At 36.5% G+C, this 20922-nt stretch overlaps 1 protein-coding gene across 1 annotated transcript in view; it reads left to right on the forward strand.

Moving 5' to 3' along the window:
- LOC150100756 (FRAS1-related extracellular matrix protein 1-like) overlaps window positions 1-20922 on the forward strand; it is a 114690-nt gene that overhangs the window by 30783 nt on the left and 62985 nt on the right. Inside the window, exons 4-5 of the mRNA XM_090402001.1 lie at window positions 2630-2782; window positions 17906-18000. Coding sequence (XP_090258127.1) covers window positions 2630-2782; window positions 17906-18000 — 248 coding nt within the window. The remainder of the gene's footprint in view (window positions 1-2629; window positions 2783-17905; window positions 18001-20922) is intronic.

Below are 20922 nucleotides of genomic sequence, written 5' to 3' on the forward strand. Positions count from 1 at the left end.
GACTCATCGAGGTAGGCCCTAAACATCATGTCCATCACAACTATTTGACATTCACACAGTATCTATCATACTTTGCCTTGAACTCATTCACTATCATAGCACCCATAACAGACTCAGACAGCTTATTTCACTCATTCACCACTCTAAAAGTAAAAAATCCAGTTCTAACAAACTTACTAGCCACACTCTTGCCCACCTTCCATGGATGTCCCCTAGTCCTCCCACCACCAGTCCTGTTCTCAAAAATATCCTCTGAATTAATTCTATAGAAACCCTTCAGCAATTTGAATGTCTCAATCATATCTCTCCTTTTCTGCCTATTAACCAATTTCTGCAACCCACATCTCTTCAGCCTGTTCATAAGGTTCATTCCATAGACCTGCTATCATCTTGGTCACTCGCCTCTGGATCCTCTCAACCTCCTCCCCATCAAGAAGAAACCTAGGTGACCAGATCTGAGCAGAGTAATCAAGATGGGGTCTTATCAATGCTCGATACAGAGGAACAATAACTTGCTTATCTCTGCTCATCAAAGTATTCTTCAGCATCCAAGTGATTTGATGAGCTGATTTAGCCACTTTTGCGATGTGCCCCCCTAAACTTCAACTCCCTATCCACCAACACCTCCAAGTCCCTGGCCTCATCAATCTCCTGGAGTGCAGTTCCACCAATGTGATATACTGCTGCTAATCTTTTCACCAAAAGGATTAGTAAAAGTTCTATTCGGTTCTTCCTTCAGGTGGTCTAACGTTGTGGAAAGCACTCGCCACTTCCTATGAGCTTGATATGGGAGCAGATGACTTAATTGTGAGTGAGCAGGAAGTATTTGAGGAAATAAATACCCTTGATGTCAATAAAGTGATAGGATTTTATGACATATCACCATGCATCTTAATGGAATTGTTTAATAAAAGTCTTACAACAGCACAGGTTCCAAGGAGTGGAAAGAAGGTAAAATTGTTACATTGCATAAAGGTCACTGTAGCTTCAAATTATAGGCTGATCTGTATATTTGGAGTTGTGGTGAAGGTAGAGAAATTGGCAAGAAGTAGGATACAGAAATGGGTTGATAACAGCAGTATTCTCTGTGGTTATCAGCATGGGTTTGTTAAGGGGAGATCATGTTTCACTAACTTATTTATGTACTATAACAAGGTGACAAATACCTTGTACAGGGAAGATGCATATACAGTGATGTGCTTAGATTTTGCAAAGGCTTTTGATAGACTGCCACACAACAAGCTCTTAAATAAATTGAAACAGATAGAACTGGATAACAGACTTCTTAGTTGATCAGTGACTGGCTGTCGAATAGGTATCAGAATGCTGTATATGGGGTGGTATCCTAAAAGAGAAAGGTCACTAGTGGTGTGCCACAGGGATCAGTTTTGGGACCATTGTTGTTCAATTTGTATGTTAATGATATTGGGATGGGTTTAACTAGTGATATGCAGCTGTTTGCAGATGATGCAAAACTGGGGAGAGCAATGCAGAGTCAAGCAGATGTTATGGCCTTACAAGACGACTTGAATAGATTGCATAAATGGGAAGGTAAGTGGAACTGTCAGCCCAATGTTGCAAGTGTAAGGTTTTGAAATTTGGTAAGGAACAATGGCATGCAAAGTATACACTTCATGGGGAAACTTTAAAGAAAGTAGAGGAGATGAGAGAGAGAGAGAGATCCAGGAGTGGTGGTTGACAAGGACCTAAAATTCAGGGGCCACATTGCACAAGATGTGGAGATATCACATCGGATAATGGCAATAAATCAGAGGACCCTGACATGCAGAAATAGAGAGGTTATGAAGCTATTGTATAAGATCTTGAACAGGCCTCATATGGATTATTGTCCAGAGAAGATTTACAAAGGTGCTCAGTGGTCTTTGGAATGTGGAGAACGAGGACAGATTGAGAGAATGTAAGTTGCAAAGCCTTCTGAATAGGAGGAGGAAGGGTTGGGTATGATTGAGACATATAATCTAGTCAGGGGTTGCTATCATGTCAACATGGAAGAGATTTTTCATAGAATGGGAGAGGGGTGTTGAACAAGAGGCCATTGCTGAAAACTGTATAAGGAATGGTGTGAGAAGAGTAGTAGGTTCTTTGCATGGAGAGTGGTTGGTGAGTGGAATGCATTGCCTGAGTGTGTTGTAGGTGTAGACACATTAAATCAGTTTAAAGAACGTTGGATGAGCATTGTGTGCAATAGTGTGTACCTCCTACAATGAGTCTCTGATTCCATGGAGGTCAAATGTTAATAATAAAAAGTACCGTCCAATGTGTGTGTGTGTGTGTGTGTGTATTTCTTCTAAACAGAACAGGATAATTGAGCCATTTGGTAGTATGTAACTAATGCCTTTGAAGGGGAAACAGTTTCTTTTTTGTCTAAAGGGTCTTGAGACTAAACAGCCAGTTGTTAAAAATTTACAAGCACACTTCCAGATATACAAATCATACTGACACACATATTCTACACTTTTTCTCTAGGCAGCAGTATGCAGCTTTTGAAAGTAAAGAATAGCTAAGAAATGAGCATTGATTTATAATCAAAATTAAATTTATATTTTTTTTCTTACAGACTGATTTCTTGTTTCACATTATTATTCTATTATTTCTTTAACAAACTTAGGAGTATCGTCAGCCACTTGGAAAATTACAATAATAGCTGACAGTTTAGAAGAAGCTTTAACAGAGCAGTTTTACTTGAAATTATCGGATCCTATTAATGCAGTCCTTGATGCACAAACTATTATGCTTATCTATATTCAGGATAAAAGAAACGGTATGTTTTTAGGGTTTCTTTCTCTTGTTTTTCTCCGTACTTTATTTGTATATACAAAAATTATAATAAAAAATAGGTACCATTTTCTGTAATTAAATCAAAATGTTAATTAATTAATGTTAGTTGATTTAAATGTTTAAAATTTCTGTTATTAATTAAATTTTTTTTGATATCAATCATTAAGCCTTTGGTCATATAAAGTACATTCAAGTTGTGACATAAATGCTATTTTAAAGTAATAAAAAAAGAAAGCATATTTACATTTATATATTTATAAATTTTAATGTAAATCTTAATACACCTCACATGTTTAGTTCATAGTTCTTGTTCACCCATATATGCTTGCTTTTCTTGATTAGTCCATATCTGGTGATAAGGTATCAAAAGTTAACAGGTTTTTAGTGGCACCTATCATATTAAAAAAAACCCTGAAATGTAACCACAAGAGGTTTATTAATGACTTGAGGTGTCTGTGGTGTGAGTTATGCCTTATCTGGTTGAACCATGAATTATAAATATCAAGGGGGGGGGGAATTGTTTAATTGACTAGTTTGTTTCCTATGACTTATCATAACATCTTCGGGATAAAATTATAAATTTCAACAAAAAAGCTTGTATTAACAGTTATTTCTAAAGTAACAACTGTCACACATAGATGAACTTAAAACTAATGGTGAACATAGTGTTGATGTTATATGTGTAGCCTTCTGTTGCATTATTATCAATTATATATTTGGTGTCCATGGGGTTAGCCAAATGGCTATGTGGTTCACAACCATATGCTTGGGAAAGTAGTGTCCCGGGTTCGATTCCCATCACCGATGTGAGGAGATCTTTCTCAGACATAGCCAAGTTAGCCAGTCTTGGGCGTAGACTGCAGGGTTTTTCCTCCTGCAAGCAGGCAAACTGGCCCCGTGAACACATGCAGCTACAGACATAGGACACACCAGGAGGCATAAGGCTAGCCACCTTATCCTCAGGATGGGTATGGCTTAGAAGGGCTAAAGATAGCTCTGTAACAGGCCCACTAGGCCTAATACTTGAAGGGAAGAAGATATTTGGTTTAATCCTTTATCCAAGTGTAAGCAAACAAAGTTTGCGCCTGAAGTATTTTCAGGACTGGGGCACTCGTGGCAAAGGTGGTATAACTTCTTATCACTTGCCTTAGTATCCCATAATGCAAAACACATCTCCTTGCGAACATGTATAATGCTATGCAATAAAGGAAGGGTCACCTACCCTTCCTTTAAAGGTGTCACTTTTAAGGTGTGACACTTGGATAAAAGATTAAACCAAATATATAACTGGTAGCATAGCCAAGTGAAAACACTTCCATCAACTTATCTCTAATCCAGAGAATTTTAATAATAAGGTGTGTCACCTTTTGGCAACTGGTATATAGAAATATGACTTCTCCATTACTTCCACTTTAGTATCACCACCTCTGGGTCTGCTCCCACTGATGAGGCCTCAATAAAGGTCGAAACCAGTCTGGACAGTGACCCTTCCCTTGATCCATAGCATTATACATGTCTTCAAGGAGATGTGCTTTGCATTATTATGGGGTACTAAGGCAATTGATGAGAAGTTATACCACCTTTGCCATGAGTTGCCGCAGTCCTGAAAATACTTCAGGCACAAACTTTAATAAGTTTAGTTTAATCCTTTATCCAAGTGTGAGCAAACAAAGTTTGCACCTGAAAGTATCTTCAGGACTGGGGTAAGGTAGTGCAACACCAGGCAACTCGTTGCAAAGGTGGAGAAAGCTCTCATCACTCCTATCTCAGTATCTCCCATAATGCAAAGCACATTTCCTTGTGGATATGTGTAATGCTATGCATTAAGGCAAGGGCCACTACCCATACCGGTTTCGACCTTAATTGAGGTCTCGTCAGTGGGAGCCAGGCTCAGTAGTGGAGATACAAAGGCAGAAGCAATGAGAGGTCATCCTAACCTATAGGAATTGCCAAAGGGTGTGCCTGGTGTTGCACTACCTTACTCCAGTCTTGAAGATACTTTCAGGCGCAAACTTTGTTTGCTCACACTTGGATAAAGGATTAAACTAAACTTATTATAGTCTAACCAAGTGAAAAATAAACTCTCAACATCTTTCTCTGAATCCAGAGTAATTTAATAATAAGGTTGCACACCCTTTGGCAATTCCTATAGGTTAGGATGACCTCTCATTGCTTCTGCCTTTGTATCTCCACTACTGGGCCTGGCTCCCACTGACGAGATCTCAATTAAGGTCGAAACTGGTATGGGTAGTGGCCCTTGCCTTAATGCATAGCATTACACATATCCGCAAGGAAATGTGCTTTGCATTATGGGAGATACTGAGATAGGAGTGATGAGATCTTTCTCCACCTTTGCAACAAGTTGCCTGGTGTTGCACTACCTTACCCCAGTCCTGAAGATACTTTCAGGTGCAAACTTTGTTTGCTCACACATAAAGGATTAAACTAAACTTATTATAGTCTAACCAAGTGAAAAATAAACTCTCAAAAGGCACAAACTTTGTTTAATCCTTGAAATAAGGAATAAGCCAAATATATAATTGGTAGCATAGCCAAGTGAAAAAAAACTTCCATTAACTTATCTCTAATCTGTTGCATTATGTTTTTCCAGCCATGCAGGTCTATGCTGTACACTGACCACAGCTGGTTTAAAATTAGACTTTGGTTTCTGTTACACTGGGTTGGACAACATAGCATTTTGTGTCCTCTGCTTTTCCACATCACTGAACTGGTTGATTCAACAATTTTTTCTTATTTTTTTTCTTGATGTTTATTATTCATAGCTCATACTAAATAAGCCATAAACTTTATTAAATCAAATATTTCAATCTGAATATGAAAGATCATCATCATCAGTGAACAGAAAAATTCCCCAAGGTAGAATAATGATAAAGGATTTTTCAAAGGATGTGCACTGTGCACTAGCATAATACAGTAAATTAGATTGCAAGGTGTGATCCAATATAAGAACAGTCTAGTGCAACTAATAAGAATAAAACTGTTTCAAATTTTAGATAAGGACTTAACTGTAATGACTATCTTTCTTTACTTAAAAGTGTTGGAAGGTTTATCTTTATTAGTTGCAATGCTTTCATTTACTTATTTATTTATAAATAAATTTATTTATGTATTGTTATTACCTTGTTGATTTTATCTGTTTACTGACAATGATCTGTCATATGCAGAGTGTAATATTTAATTAAACTGTTATTAAACATATTTTGTTTATATGTTTGAGTGTGTGTTGAAAAGTTATTGGATACTGCTTTAAAATGATCAGTGTCACTTCCGTTGCAGTAGAGTACTAACAAATTTAATTAGGGAGGAAATTCCTGGAGGAAAATCCTGCCCCCTCCATTTAAGACTAGCTCACTCACCTTCTATTGTAAAGCCATGATGTGATTTGAGCCTAGATCTTTCCAACTGAAAGACATCATCGATACCAACTGAGCTATGGAGACACAAAATTTTATAATCTTATGGCAGTACCACATGAAGAAGAAACTTGTTAATAGTGAATTTGAAGATCTCTGTATTTAGGAAATACTTAAGAGTGAAGAGTGTAATAAAGAACAGCAGTGCTGGAAAGGAACTGAAAAGGGAAAAATCTGTAAATTTGGAATTTAAAATAAAGAAATAATCCTCTTTCTGGAGATTTGAGTGTTGTCAACAGACCAGAAGAAAAGGGTTCTTTTTTTTTTTTTTCAAGAAATATAAGGGTTTTTCAAGTATTAAAATTCAAGCTTTTTTAAACAGTCCTGTTATTATTACTATCAAGCAATATATTTCACTCACCAGTTACTCTCTGCAAAAAAAAACAAAACCTCCTTCTTACTCCCCAGTTCACACTCTCCTTTATGCTGCTTCCTGGGGTGGCCTCTTATTTTCTTCCTTTCTCCTCAGTTCTATGAAAACTCTACTACATTAATCCAATAACATAAGGACTTTTAAACTTATTTGTCACAGTCATATCCTTCCCTCCTCTTTCTCCTATTCACGAGACTCTGGAAATTGCATTTTTTCATATTCAAAATTACAAAGAGCAAAAACCACTACCTCTGTCTCTTTTCATCACTGTCATAAAATAGGAACTTATCCAAGTAATGCATGTTTTTTTTTGGAGATCATACATGGTTAACTGGTTGGTGTTTCATTCTTGTAAATAGTTAGATAGCTTCTTTGAAAGTGCAACGATAACAATTGGGATGTCTGTTTAAACTACAGTCAGCTAGCTTTCGCTTGATAGATCATGATATTTAGTAAATTTTTTTTTCATTTCTTTGTTGTTGATGTTGCTCTCACAGATGCCTGTAAGCTTAATAATTCAAACTTGTTGATGTTCTATAATTGTAATGTCAGGTCTGATGTGTTTGAAATGCCAATTAGTTTGTATTCTAAAGTCCCAGAAAATTTTTGCTGTTTTGTTTTCCAGTGCTGACCAATTTTATGCTACTGCCAATTTTTAGAAGTAGAAAAACCATATGTTTTGCAAACATAACAATGAATTATCTTGGCTACTTGATCATGGCAGTATTTATAATCAGTTTGGGCTATCTTGCTGCAAGGACTGATCTCCAGTTCTACAGTTTCATCTTTATGATCACATAATTCATTCCACCAATTGGTGAAAGTGACCATGAGGTGATTACCTGGGTGGTTGCAGGAGTGCAAGGATCCCTGTGAGAAAAGGGTATATGTGGAACTACAAGGGGGGTGATTATGAAGAACTCAGGAGACAGCTTGCGGGTGTAGCATAGAATGAGGAGTTAGCTGGAAAAGAGATCAATGCAGCTTGGGGGATTTTCAAAAACTATCTAGTTGATATAATGTCTAAATGTATTCCAAGGGTGAGAAGATTAAATAAGGTAGGTGTGAGATGGATGAATAAAGAGATTAAGCATGCGATACAGAGAAAAAGGGCATTGTGGAGGCAGCATAAGAGAAGTGGAAGTAACCAATTTCATGAGGCCTACAAAGACCAGGCAAGGAGAGTGACTTCGTTGATGAGAGTAGCTAAAGGGAGGTATGAACAGTAGTTAGCTAATGAAGCCAAAAAGAATCCTAAGGAGTTCTTTCGATATGTAGCCAGCAAATGAAAGAATGATTATGGAAGGATGACATTGATTAGAGGAAATGGTATAAAGACAGCTGTAGCAGAATGTGTGGTGGAGATACTTAATGAGCAGTTCATAAAGATCTTTCAATCTTGTGAATGTGACTTCATGGAGAGATTGAGAGCAGTTGATGATGGGGAGGAGAGACTGACTGTAAGTGAGCAAGAGGTGTTTGGGGAGTTGAGTAAACTAGATGTAAATAAGGCTGTTGGACTTGATAATATATCACTGCGTATTCTGAAGGAATGTGCCAGAGAGTTGACACCTGCCTTGACATATTTTTTTAATATGAGTCTTGCACTCAGTCAAGTTCCTAAAGAGTGGAAGGAGGACAAGATTGTGCCACTTCATAAAGGAGGTGATCGAACTCAAGCATCAAACTATAGTCCTATCTCTGTGTCAAATGTTGTTTTTAAGTTGTTGGAGAAGCTTGTGAGAACTAGGATCCAGAGTTGGGTTGACAACAATGGTATAATCTTTGATGGACAGCATGGATTTGCTAAAGGGAGGTCATGTTTTAGTAATCTACTTACTTATTACAATAAAGTGACTGCTTCCTTGGACAGAGGAGAAGGATACACAGTAATATACTTGGATTTCGCAAAAGCTTTTGATAGAGTACCTCATGATAAGTTGACAGTCAAACTAGAGCAGATGGGGTTGGATATTAGATTAGTGCATTGGATTGGAGACTGACTATCTGATAGGTATCAACAAGTTGTGTATGGGGGAGCGATATCCAGGAAAAGGAAAGTCACTAGTGGAGTGCCTCAGGGGTCTATTTTAGGTCCATTGCTGTTTAACTTGTATATTAATGATATAGGTGAAGATTTGGATGGAGATATTTAGTTTTTTGCAGATGATGCAAAGTTGGGCCTGAACGATAAAGAGTAGTGAATATATTGTAGCCTTGCAAGAAGACTTGAATAAATTGAGTGATTGGGCACAGAAATGGGGATGTGAGTCCAATGCTACAAAATGTAAGGTTTTAAAATTTGGAAAACAAAGATGGGATGCAGAATTTATGCTTAGTGAGAATATATTGTTGGAGGTAGAGGAAATAAGAGATTTGGGGGTGACAGTGGATAAGGATCTAAAATTTAGGGGACACATTGCCAAAATTGTGAAGACAACATAAAGACTTCTGGGAATGATGTGGAGGACACTGACGTGTAGAAGTAGGGAGATTCTTGTTCCATTGTATAAGGCTTTGATTAGGCCACACATGGACTATTGTGCCCAGATTTGGTCACCGGGTTTTCAGAAGGATGAAGAGATGTTGGAAAGAATCCAAAGGAGACTGACTAAGGTAGTTTCTGACCTCTGGAATGTTGAGTATGAGGAAAGATTGAGAAGATGTAATTTGCAGAGTCTGGTGGCGAGAAGGAAGAGGGGAGATATGATAGAGACCTACAAGTTGGTAAGGAGTTGTTATAAGATCAATGGTGGAGAAGTTCTAGAGAGAATAGTGGGAGATCAGGGGAGAACCAGAGGTCATCCCTGGAAACTGTATAAAGAGGGAGTGAGAGGCAGGTTTTTTTCATGCAGAGTTGTGAATGATTGGAATGCCTTGCCTGAGATTGTGGTGTCTGCAAGGAGTTTGAGTGTGTTTAAGACATAGTATGATGAGATGTGTGTGTGTGAGATAAAAGGACCTCCCAGATGAGTCTTTGTCTCCATGAGGGCTTGGGTAATAATAATAATAATAATAATCTGCATTTACTGTTATTACTGATGATCTCAATTTTTGCTTTGATTACATTAGTTTGTAAAGCCTGTTCTTGAATGGCTTGAACAAAATTTTCTGTTTCTTTTTTTAATACATCCATGAGTTAGCCATTGCCATGTCTTGGTCATGTCAATTTTTTTGTTGGCATCTTTCAGAAATTGGCTATGATAGGATTTATTTTTCCATCACATATGTCAGTTATTCTGCTATCCTTTTTTGTATTCAGATTTATTTACTATTGCTTTTAGTAGGCCTTTTGAAATGGATTTGGAGCATTTGCTCAGTGCTATTGTCAACGTAATTTTTTCAACCAATTTCTTCTTCTTTAGCAGTTTGTTTCACTTCTAGAAGACCCCATCCACCTATTCTTCTTGGTAGATACAGCCAGTCAACATAGCTTCATGGATTTGTAATGCATGTTGCATAGGTATTAATTTTTGAGTTTTGTGGTCCAATTTGTCCTGACTTCTTTTGTCCAATCCACTATGCCATCTGTGTATCGGAGCACTAGTTAGCCCAAGAGTTATACTCTTGGGCTATACCAGTGATCTTGGACTATATAAAAGCAACACAATTGGGGATCAAATTGTGTTATGATGAGTTTTTTGATGTGTAATTTTCCATAATAACTTCAATAAATCCACATACAACAGATGAGAAATTTAAAAATTATTTTCAGGAATTTCATATCTAAGTTTTTAATTCTTTTCATTTTGGTAAATTATGGAGACTACAGCAGTGTTAGGAATAATTACTTTAATTTCTCGATGTTTCAACCTTCATGTTAAAGTCATAATCTGGAGTACACACACACGTGTATATACCGGTGATCCAAAAGTAACAGAAAAAGTAAAAATTCAATAATTCAAAAAGTATAGACAGTAGCAGGATGCGGTTTTCACAGAAATGCACAGAAAGACATGAGATTTTTTTTAATAACGAAAAATTTTATTGCCAGAATAGTTACATTTTCCACTGACAGGTGGCACTTAAGTTGTGTCAGTAGTTTGTACAGTGGCGCAGCACAGTTTGCAATGCAGCTAGGATTACAAATGTTCAATGTCATGTGCACTGCATTCCTCATGTGCAGAAGCTGCCGATTGTGTGTCGGTCTCGTGTTTGACCTCATGCACAACTGCAATAGTTTTGTTAGGTCTCCTGCTTCTTGCACGTGCTTCCAAACTGCCCGTGTCCTCAAACCTTTTCATCATTGCTATCAGTGAGGAACAAGACATCGGTTCCTTTCCACTTCTAATACCCCACATTGAACAATAGGTACGCAAATCCGCACTTGTACATTCGGAGTTCTGATAATACAGCTTAATTAAAAGTGCTTTATCTTGTAACGATAACATGCCTCACCTTGGCAGAACATTTAACTTTGGTAATAAATGTTAAATGCTGAAAGTTTAACTTCAATATTCACTACATCTGAAATTTACGTACCTCACGGTTTAAATAGCAACAGGCAGCAGCTCCGGGACCGCTACAGTGCCACCTGTCGGTGACAAATGTAATTATTCTGGCAATAAAATTTTTCATTATTAAAAAAATCCCATGTCTTTCTGTGCATTTCTGTGAAAACCGCATTGTGCTACTGTCTATACTTTTAGAATTATTGAATTTTTACTTTATCTGTTACTTTTGGATCACCCGGTATATATATGCATACAAAGACAAGCCACCATTGCTGCACACAGGGAGGGGGGGGGCAAGGGGGCCCTGGTTCTCCCAAAAGAAAAAGGAAAAAAAGACTAGAAAATTTTCCAAAAATCGTTTCCTAATTAAAATTCGTTTTTTTTTTTTTAAATTTATGCCGTGTTGTGTCTTCTACTTCTATACTACTTATGAATTAGCGGTCACATAAGGTGGGAATACCCTCTGGCTCTCGAGAATCATCGCCGTTGTGAATGCAAGGCGAACAAAGAAGTGCTCGGTCAATACTTTGTTTGTCCGAGCCTGGTCAGAGATCACAGGTATCATGTATTGGTGATCACTGCAGATGCTCAATTATAGGTCGCATGCAATGAGTAGTGTGCATTCTCAACTTGACCCCCCCCCCAAGATTAAATCTTGAGTACTCGACTCCTCCAAGATTAAATCCTGAATGTGCCACTGCAAGCCACATTACATTCCAGAACAGCATGCCAAAGCGACAATGATTTCATCAACCACTGGCCTGACCAGTAGTGAAAAAAAAAAAAAAGAAAACCATCACAGCTATATATTATTAATAACATCATCGAAGAACAAATTCATATAAATACTTTTAATACAGCAAAATTGGTGGTCTAATCAATAATTTAACATAAGCGTTTATTATATTAAGGATCCTAGATTACTGCAGACCAAAAGGTTATGTGGGTAGAATATATGTGCCATCCATATTCTTGGGATTTAGAGCATTTAAGATTATTTAAGATTATGATAGTTAATAAGAATTTCACAGGCTTCTTTAAATTTATGCTCATATCATGTTTTGGTGTGATGTAAACAACAGGTACCTTTCCAATCAATTCTATGTAGAGTATTCAGGGCATGATCAGAAAAGAAAGAATAATCATAGTTATTAAATTTAACAAAGACTGTATCCTTCCATTTCTATTACCATTAAAATAGGAAATTTTCAAAAACTATCTAGTAGATGCAATGTCTAAATGTATTTCAATGGTGAGAAGGTTAAATAAGGTAGTGTGAAATGGATGAATAAAGAGATTATGCATATGATACAGAGAAAAGGAGCATTATGAAGGCAGCATAAGAGAAGTGGAAATAACCAATTCCATTGGTTGGTGAGGGTAGATAAAGTGAGGTATGAACAGCAGTTAGCTAATGAAGCCAAAAGGAATCCTAAGGAGTTCTTTCAATATATGTAGCCAGCAAAAGAAAGAATGATTATGAAAATATGATATTGATTAGAGAAAATGGTATAAAGACAGCTGTTGCATAAGGTGTGTGGTGGAGATACTTAATGAGCAGTTCATAAAAGTCTTTCAATGTTGTGAATGTGACTTCATGGAGAAATTGAGAGCAGTTGATGATGGGGAAGAGAGACTGACTGTAAGTGAGCAAGAGGTGTATGGGGAGTTGAGCAAACTAGATGTTAATATGGCTGCAGGACTTGATAATATATATGAACTCTGTATAATGTTCATCTGTATAATATTCATCTGAAATATCTGTATAAGGTTCATATGATGTATATGAACATTATACAGAGCAATAAATAGTCTATATTTAAGTTGTAAATCCGTAATTAGAAGTGAAGGAAATACAGATAGATGGCTTGATGTAAAATAAGGGATACATTGTTGCACATTGTCTCCACTCTTATTCATCATCATCATCTATGTGTATCACATAATGAGAGAATGGCGTTAAACCTGATATTATTATTATTATTATTATTATTATTATTATTTGACACCTCCATGGAGTCCAAAGATTCAAGGGAGAGTGTGCCAACAGCATCAAACGATCCTTCCAACTACTAACCACGCTCGAACTTACTTAACTGAGCCATTAGTAGCAGAGGCTCTACCAATCGACCAACCTTTGCCGGATATCAGAATCAGAGATATCAAACTTAGCTCTCTACTTTATGCAGATCATGATGATGTACTCTAAACACAACCAGTGTAAGTCTCAGGATTCTCCAACTAAATTGAATAACACCTGTATTAAATTTGGAGAGAAATCAGCCAAAACACTAAATTAACAGTACACAAGACAGTCTTCAAACCAGTTTTAACTTATGGATTTGAGATTTTTGTTAGAAATATAGACATCAGTTGATCAATTCATCAAAGATTAGAGACCACAGATATGAGAGTTCTCAGAAAAATTAGGGAAGTGAACTGATGGCATCAATGGCAGAATCATATTAAAAATTGAAGATATTAGGAAGGAACTTGACATCGTTTGCATTCAAGAATGTATAAGCTGGGTTAATCTAAGGTGGTATGATCATTTAAACAGAATGTGAGAAGAAAGGTTGGTTGTTTGATGCTAAGATGGCAGGAAAAAGACTCAGAGCCTCTCCAACAACTTAACTACAACACCTGACACACAGATAGGCCTATAGTTTGATGCTTGAGTTCTATCACATCCTTTATGACATGGCACAATCTTGCCCTCCTTCCACTCCTTAGGAACACGACCAAGTGCAAGACTTGTATTAAAAAAATATGTCAAGGCCAGCATCAACTCCCTGGCACGTTCCTTCAGAATACGTGGTGATATATTATTAGTCCCGCAGCCATATTAACATCTAGTTTGCTCAACTCCCCCATACACCTCTTGCTCACGTACAGTCAGTCTCTCCTCCCCATCATCAACTGCTCTCAATCTCTCCATGAAGTCACATTCACAAGATTGAAAGACCTTTATGAACTGCTCATTAACTATCTCCACCACACCTGCAACAGCTGTCTTTATACCATTTTCTCTAATCAATGTCATCCTTCCATAATCATTCTTTCTTTTGCTGGCTACATATCGAATAAACTCCTTAGGATTCTTTTTTGGCTTCATTAGCTAACTGCTGTTCATACCTCTCTTTAGCTACCCTCACTAACTAAGTCACCTGCCTTGACTGGTGTTTGTAGTCCTCATGGAATTGGTTATTTCCATTTCTCTTATGCTGCCTCCATAATGCCCTTTTTCTCTATATTGTCTGCTTATTCTTTTTATTCATCCATTTCACACCTACCTTATTTAACCTTCTCACTCTTGGAATACATTTAGACATTGCATATACTAGATAGTTTTTGAAAATCCTCCAAGCTGCATTGATCTCTATTCTAGCTAACTCCTCATTCCATATTACACCTGCAAACTGTCTCCTGAGCCCTTCATAATCACTCCCCTTGTAGTTCCACATATACCCTTTTCTTATAGAGGTCCTCACACTGCTGGCAATCACCCATATAATCACCTCATGGTTACTCTCACCAATTGGTGGGTGATTTGACACTTCATTTATAATTACATCCTGTGATGAGATGACCAAATCCAAGACCCTCAACCCTTGTGCGCCCTCTGTTACATACTGTCTGAGGCAGTTATCCCTCAAAAACTCAAGAAACTAATTTTCTTTACTTCCAGTTGCTATCTCATCATTCAGGTCTATATTGCCATAATTAAACTCGCCCATAATGATCACTCTTTTCTTATTTGCTTGGCTAATTTGATTATACATTTCATAGTCACTACGATCAACATTTCCTGGTCTATAATAACATCCAACAACCAAGTATTTCATTACATTCACCTCTATCTCACACCATACTGCCTCAAAACTACTGGCACTATTTCCCTCTTACATCTCTGCTTTGTATGGACATAACTCTTTCTCTATCATCAATAGCACTCCTCCTCCCTTTTTACCCCTTCTATCCTCACGAAACACATCATATCCTTCCATCTCTATTCCTGTCAGGATGTCGTCCTCATATAACTATGTCTCACTTATTCCAAGTATTTTTGGGTGAACAGACTCAATTAGTGCAACCATTTCATATTCCTTGTTTCTTACACTTCTAGCATTTATATAAAAACGCAACAGCTCATTCCTGGATCTACAGCTAGTTCCACTGATAACACTCATTCAATGTGATCTCTCCATGCTCGACTGGGGCCATTTTCCTTTCTGCTTATTCATTTTAGAACCTTCTTCAATTCCAACTGTTTCCTCTTGATCCCAGGCCATCCTATTCTTTTCCTGTTCACATGCTCTCACATCCTCTTGGAGCATCCACCTTTCTCTTGCTATGTACTCCTGTCCACTCTGAGCCTCCCTGATTCCCTGTTCATATTGCATACCCATTCTCTCATTTTCCATACTCATGCCACTTACTTCCTCATTCATAACCATCTTTTCAGTCTCTCCTGTCGTACTCTCCTGCTCTTCCACATCACTTTCCACTTGATCTGATTCATTCTCTATACTCACTACTCTACCTTCCAGCAACAGTCTCTCCAAATGAATCACATCATAACCACTCAAATGTAGTCCATCGCTCCCATACAATTCACTTCATCCTTCAAACTCATTCCACACATTAACAAATTGTACTCCCCTCTCCTTACACATTTCAGCCAATATATCATTCATAAACCTTGCTCTCCACCTCATCTGACCACAGTCATACCTAGGCAACACGCATACTACTGTTATGTCCCTTAGTTCTTCTTTCTAGTTTTCCTTTTTGCTTTTGGTTATTTTGTTTTCTTATAATACCCTAATTTAGTTTCACATCTTAAGAAGTTACATGTACCTGAAATTAGTTCCTGACAAATTATTTTAGGATTGACTGTGCCAGCCAGAAACCAGTTTCTGATACTAAGACTTAAGCCACTAATTATATCAGCAATTTAATTGAGGTTAGAGATCACGTGGTATGCAGTCGTGGCTCCCTTTTTCCCGCTCTTTATACAGTATCCGCTACTTATGCAGGTCCAAACTTTTCTAAGCAGTAGTTCAGTCTCAGACACAAGAACTCACAAGTTTTAGTTTAAAAGAATACATTTATTTGAACAAAAGGTATTTACACTAAAATCATATCTCAATAATATAAGGATAAACTCATGCATAGATTTTCATACTACTGTAATAAATCACTCAAATATCCTAATTGTTAAAATCTCTCATATATCTCTTATCACACAGGTTAATCTTATTTTATGTCAAGAGCATTAGTTAATCATCCTTATTCTAGTATCTCGCATTAGGATTCAGTGATGCTCTCATGGTCATGCAATTCTTGAATATTGTAACCTTAGTTAAATGTTCATGATATATTCACTCAATTAACAGCCACTGTTTTAGTCAGAGGACTAAACTCTTCCCTGTAAAACTTATATAAGTTGTAGGCTCTCAGTAAGGAACAGGACCTTCACACGCTATCACATATACTAAATCATTTAATAACTGTTCTGCTATAATGGCTCTCTTACACAAGAGATTAAACTAACATAGGAAAGTCTTATCACAGATGATTAGTCCAAACAGATCACTTAGATGTCTCGAGCAGGGCTATGCTCAAAGTTCTCTCTCCTTTTGTTTCCTCTCTTTCTATATGACTTGTTATATATAAAATAAAAGTTCTGCACCTTACCGGCTGTTTCCTTAGTGAAGTTGGTCCTTAACTTTAGTCCCGGGTTTTCTTCGGACGTGGCAAGATTCTCTTGTCGCTCCGCTGTCTGTTGCTTTCTTTTCTCCTTGAAGGATCTCCTTCGCCGTCCTCACATTGGTAGCAGATTTACCAGTGGCTCTGTCTGCTGGTCTGCCGATGTTCTGTCAGATATTTTGTGCATATCGGATCCCACAGCAACGTGGAATGTTGCTGGATACTGGAGACAAGCTTTCTCAGCCTTCATGGCCCTCGAACAAGAACACAGGAAATACAGGAACACGAGAGGGCATTTAAAGTGCGCGCGGCTCCTTATATTTCATCCGCGAGTGCCCGCTCTCATTACTTTCGTCACCTACTAAGCTATCCCTGATTTGACAGGTATTGATGATGTCACATTCCTTTCTCCATGCTTCTCTTGACGAAACTGTTACGGTTGAGGTTACCGGATGGCTATACGGTTTTTCTGCTGTGTCACTGTGGACTCTTATGTAGTGATTTGACCTTCCGTTGATTGGTTGACATATGATTCTGATTTCTTTAACATAATTTTCCATACTGGGCATGATTTTAGAATACAATTCGGACTATTTTATAACAATCTTACTAATTAAATTGATATACCCTCTTTGATTACAATTCATTTATTATTTCTTTACTCCTGCTCTTGAGAGTATAAGCATGTTTTTATCGTAAGCCAATTTCTTCTCATGTTGGTCCGAAATAAATGGCTGACTGATAGTGGGCCGGTTATTTCCGACACAACACTACTCTTCCTGTCTCACTATTCTCTTTTATCCGTCTCCTCTTTAATTCTCATTCAGCTTTATTTGCCTTTTTATATTTGGGAACTATGAGAGCATTGCTCCAATTACATGGAGCAATGAATAACACAATGTAGCCACTGCATAGCTTTTATATTTCCATATTTGAACACTTCTGATCAAATATCACCTAGAAATACATATAATATTATAATGATGATGATGAGATGAGTATTATGATTTAATATATATATATTTTTTTATTTTTATTTATTTTTTATTTTTTTATTTATGACCATGTATATTGTAATGTGGTTTATACCATTCACAGTGCTTTATTATATATATATTTATTATTAATTTGAGGTGGATGTTCTGATCTTTCCTTTCCACTTGTTAAAATGACACAGAAAGAACTTGACAGGCTCCCTATCAGTCTCCAATATGATCACAGAATAGGAGTAAGTAGTCATTGATGTGTTTTATATATACTGCTCAAAACGGTTAGGAGATATTTTGGTTTTCTTGTAAATTATAAAGTTATAAAAATAATTTAGAAATGTAACACATTTATTTTAAAATATTCTTAATATACAACAGTGTAGAACATGCAACTGCCTACAAAAGCATGTTAAGACTTGTCTTAGCCATATCGTTCGAAACGTGTCTTAGCTGTATTAGCATGTGGGGGGTATAAAAGCGTGTCTTATTGCGCTCACTTTGACAGTGCATAATTATCACTTCAATTGTAAACTTATGTCACCTAACATCCATTATTTTGTTAAAAATGGCAGAGCAACATGATATCCTGGAATCCATGGCTTGGAGAGCCATTGGTCGATTAGAAGCTGGATAAATGCAGCAAGTTGTTGCTCGAGCATGTTGTGTATCTCAAAGCATAATTTCATGACTTTGGAATTGCTTTCTGGAGACGGGAAATGTTTGCCAAAGATAGGTCAAGATCGCGCATCATCAGCAAACAACTCCAAGAGACAATCGGTAATTGTCATTACTTGCCAGAAGACTCGCCTTATTAAAAATTAACAAAAGCATTTTTGGCTATTCTTGTTAAAATTATTTTATGCTAAAATGTATAATTTGTTACATTTGTAATAAGTATCAATTATTTAAATAATATCTCATCAATTATCCCCTATCCATAAGTAAGAAATATTTATTCATGTATAAAGTACCCAATAGTTATAATTATTTGCAGAAATTGATAATTATCCAACAGAAACAAAAATATCCTCTAATTGTTTTGGGCAATGTATATTTTAAGTAAAGAAATTTATTGAGAAAAATTTTTGTTATTGCTTTATAAAAGAAAAACTGCTTAAATACCTGCACATGGCTTAATCTTTGTTTTATAATTCAAGGTGGATGGATTTATAATAAATGTAAATTTATAAATGAAATGACAATAATAATAAATGATTAATAATTATATTAGTAATCACCACCAGAATTAATTAGTAATTTAGTGGTTTGATAAATGAATGCTGTGGAAGATATATTGCAATTTTTTAATTCCTGAATTTGAGTTTTGATTTATGTGATCTTTTTTGTTTCTTCCTGTTTTATTATTATTAATTTTATTATGATTTTTTTCTATTTTAGAAGTTATACAGAGCTTGCATAATGTAATTAGTAAAAACATAACAGGTCTTTTTCATTTATTTTGTTAGAAAGAGCTAGGTTCTTTTTATGTGTATAATGTTACAGAAATTCCAGCCATGAAACTTTGGAAATCTTCAGCACATTGCAGTAAGAACACTGCTCTAATGACCAAACATTACATTTTTTCAAATTGCTTCAGGCCTCCAGTAAGCAAGATGGCAGTGTCTTATGCTGGACAATGAAAATCTGCCATGTATAGACTTTCATACACATCCATGACAAATCAAATACCAGATGGGATACGAGGAATGTTTGAATTTTTCAGATGAAGATGTACTAACTGGCTCTATACAAGGTAACGGGTTTTTTTTTTCTCCTGTAAAATCTGGGCTCCTCCTTCACCTGCAAAAAAAAAAAAAAAAAGTCAAGACAACACAATGATAAGACAGTTAATCTTATCTCTAATAGTTATTATTATTATCACTCTTTGGGTGATAATAATAATAACTATTTGATAAATAATAATAACTTTTTGATAAATTTCTTTATTTTGATACTGATAATGAGTCTTTGACTCCATGGAGTCAAAGACTCATTATCAGTATCAAAATTAGGGTTTATTAGAATGCAAGTTTTTTATTGTAATAGGCTAAGAGACCTAATGTGTAAAAGGAAAATGGTATAAGAAGGAACAATATGTATCTGGATGTATAAATGTCTGGATAACAGTATGTACAATATTATATAAAGTTACATAATGATCTATATAAATACTTTACATTTACTGACATTGAACTGACACCCATTTTCTCATGCTCACAATTCCAGCCTATTCAAATCATTCTGCAAAGACTGCATATCAGCAGCATTCCTGATTACCCTACCTATCTTTGCAAATAACTGTATGTCACTTGTCAAATCCTTCCCAATATCATTAATGTACAGATTGAATAACAGTGGAGCAAGCACTGATCCTTTTTTTTTTTCTTCTTTTTTAAATTTTTTTTTTATTAATCTTTGTACTGGTTATGGACAGTACGACCCTTACGTTACGTCTAGACATCTCGCCCAGACTTGATATACGCCTAAACCTTTACAAGTGTTTTACCCTATGCCTGTTCTGGTCATCATTTATAGTCATTCTCTGGTGGCAATGCCATGCCACCAGTGTGCCCTGTAGGGTCCTCAAGGAAAGTACTTTTATATCCTTCTGCGTAAGCCCAAGCTGTTTTAAGTCATTATAACTATCTGCACTCCATACACCATGTAAAGAGATGGTGGCGCTGGTAAACCTCGGAGTTGCCCCTGCTACTCCCGTATCTTACTAACTAGATCTTGGTTAAACCTTGCAGACTCAGAACCCCGTATACCACTTTTTGATATCTGTCAGTCAGCCATCCTCTTATCCATGCTAATATTGTATAACCCAAACCCATTTTCTCCAATTTATGCAGCAGTCTGCCATGCTGTATTCTGTCAAAAGCCTTAGCAAAATCCAAAAGTATCATGGTGTATCCATTCCCCTTGTCTAATTCAATGGTAACATTGTTATAGAATGTGAGCAAGTTGCTAAAACATGACCTTCCCTTAGTAAACCCATGTTGTTCATTGCAAAGTAGATATTCACTGTCAACCCATTTCTGAATCTAGGCCCTAACCAATTTTTCCAAAATCTTCACCACCACTCCTGAGATACTAATTGGTCGATAGTTGGATACATTGATCTTTGTACCACCCTTATGCAATGGAATTACCATACATTC

The sequence above is a fragment of the Typopeltis vanoorti genome, chromosome 12 (assembly GCF_054136105.1).
Source record: "Typopeltis vanoorti isolate ZY-2024b chromosome 12, IOZ_Tvanoo_1.0, whole genome shotgun sequence".
NCBI classification, from domain to species: Eukaryota; Metazoa; Arthropoda; class Arachnida; order Uropygi; family Thelyphonidae; genus Typopeltis; species Typopeltis vanoorti.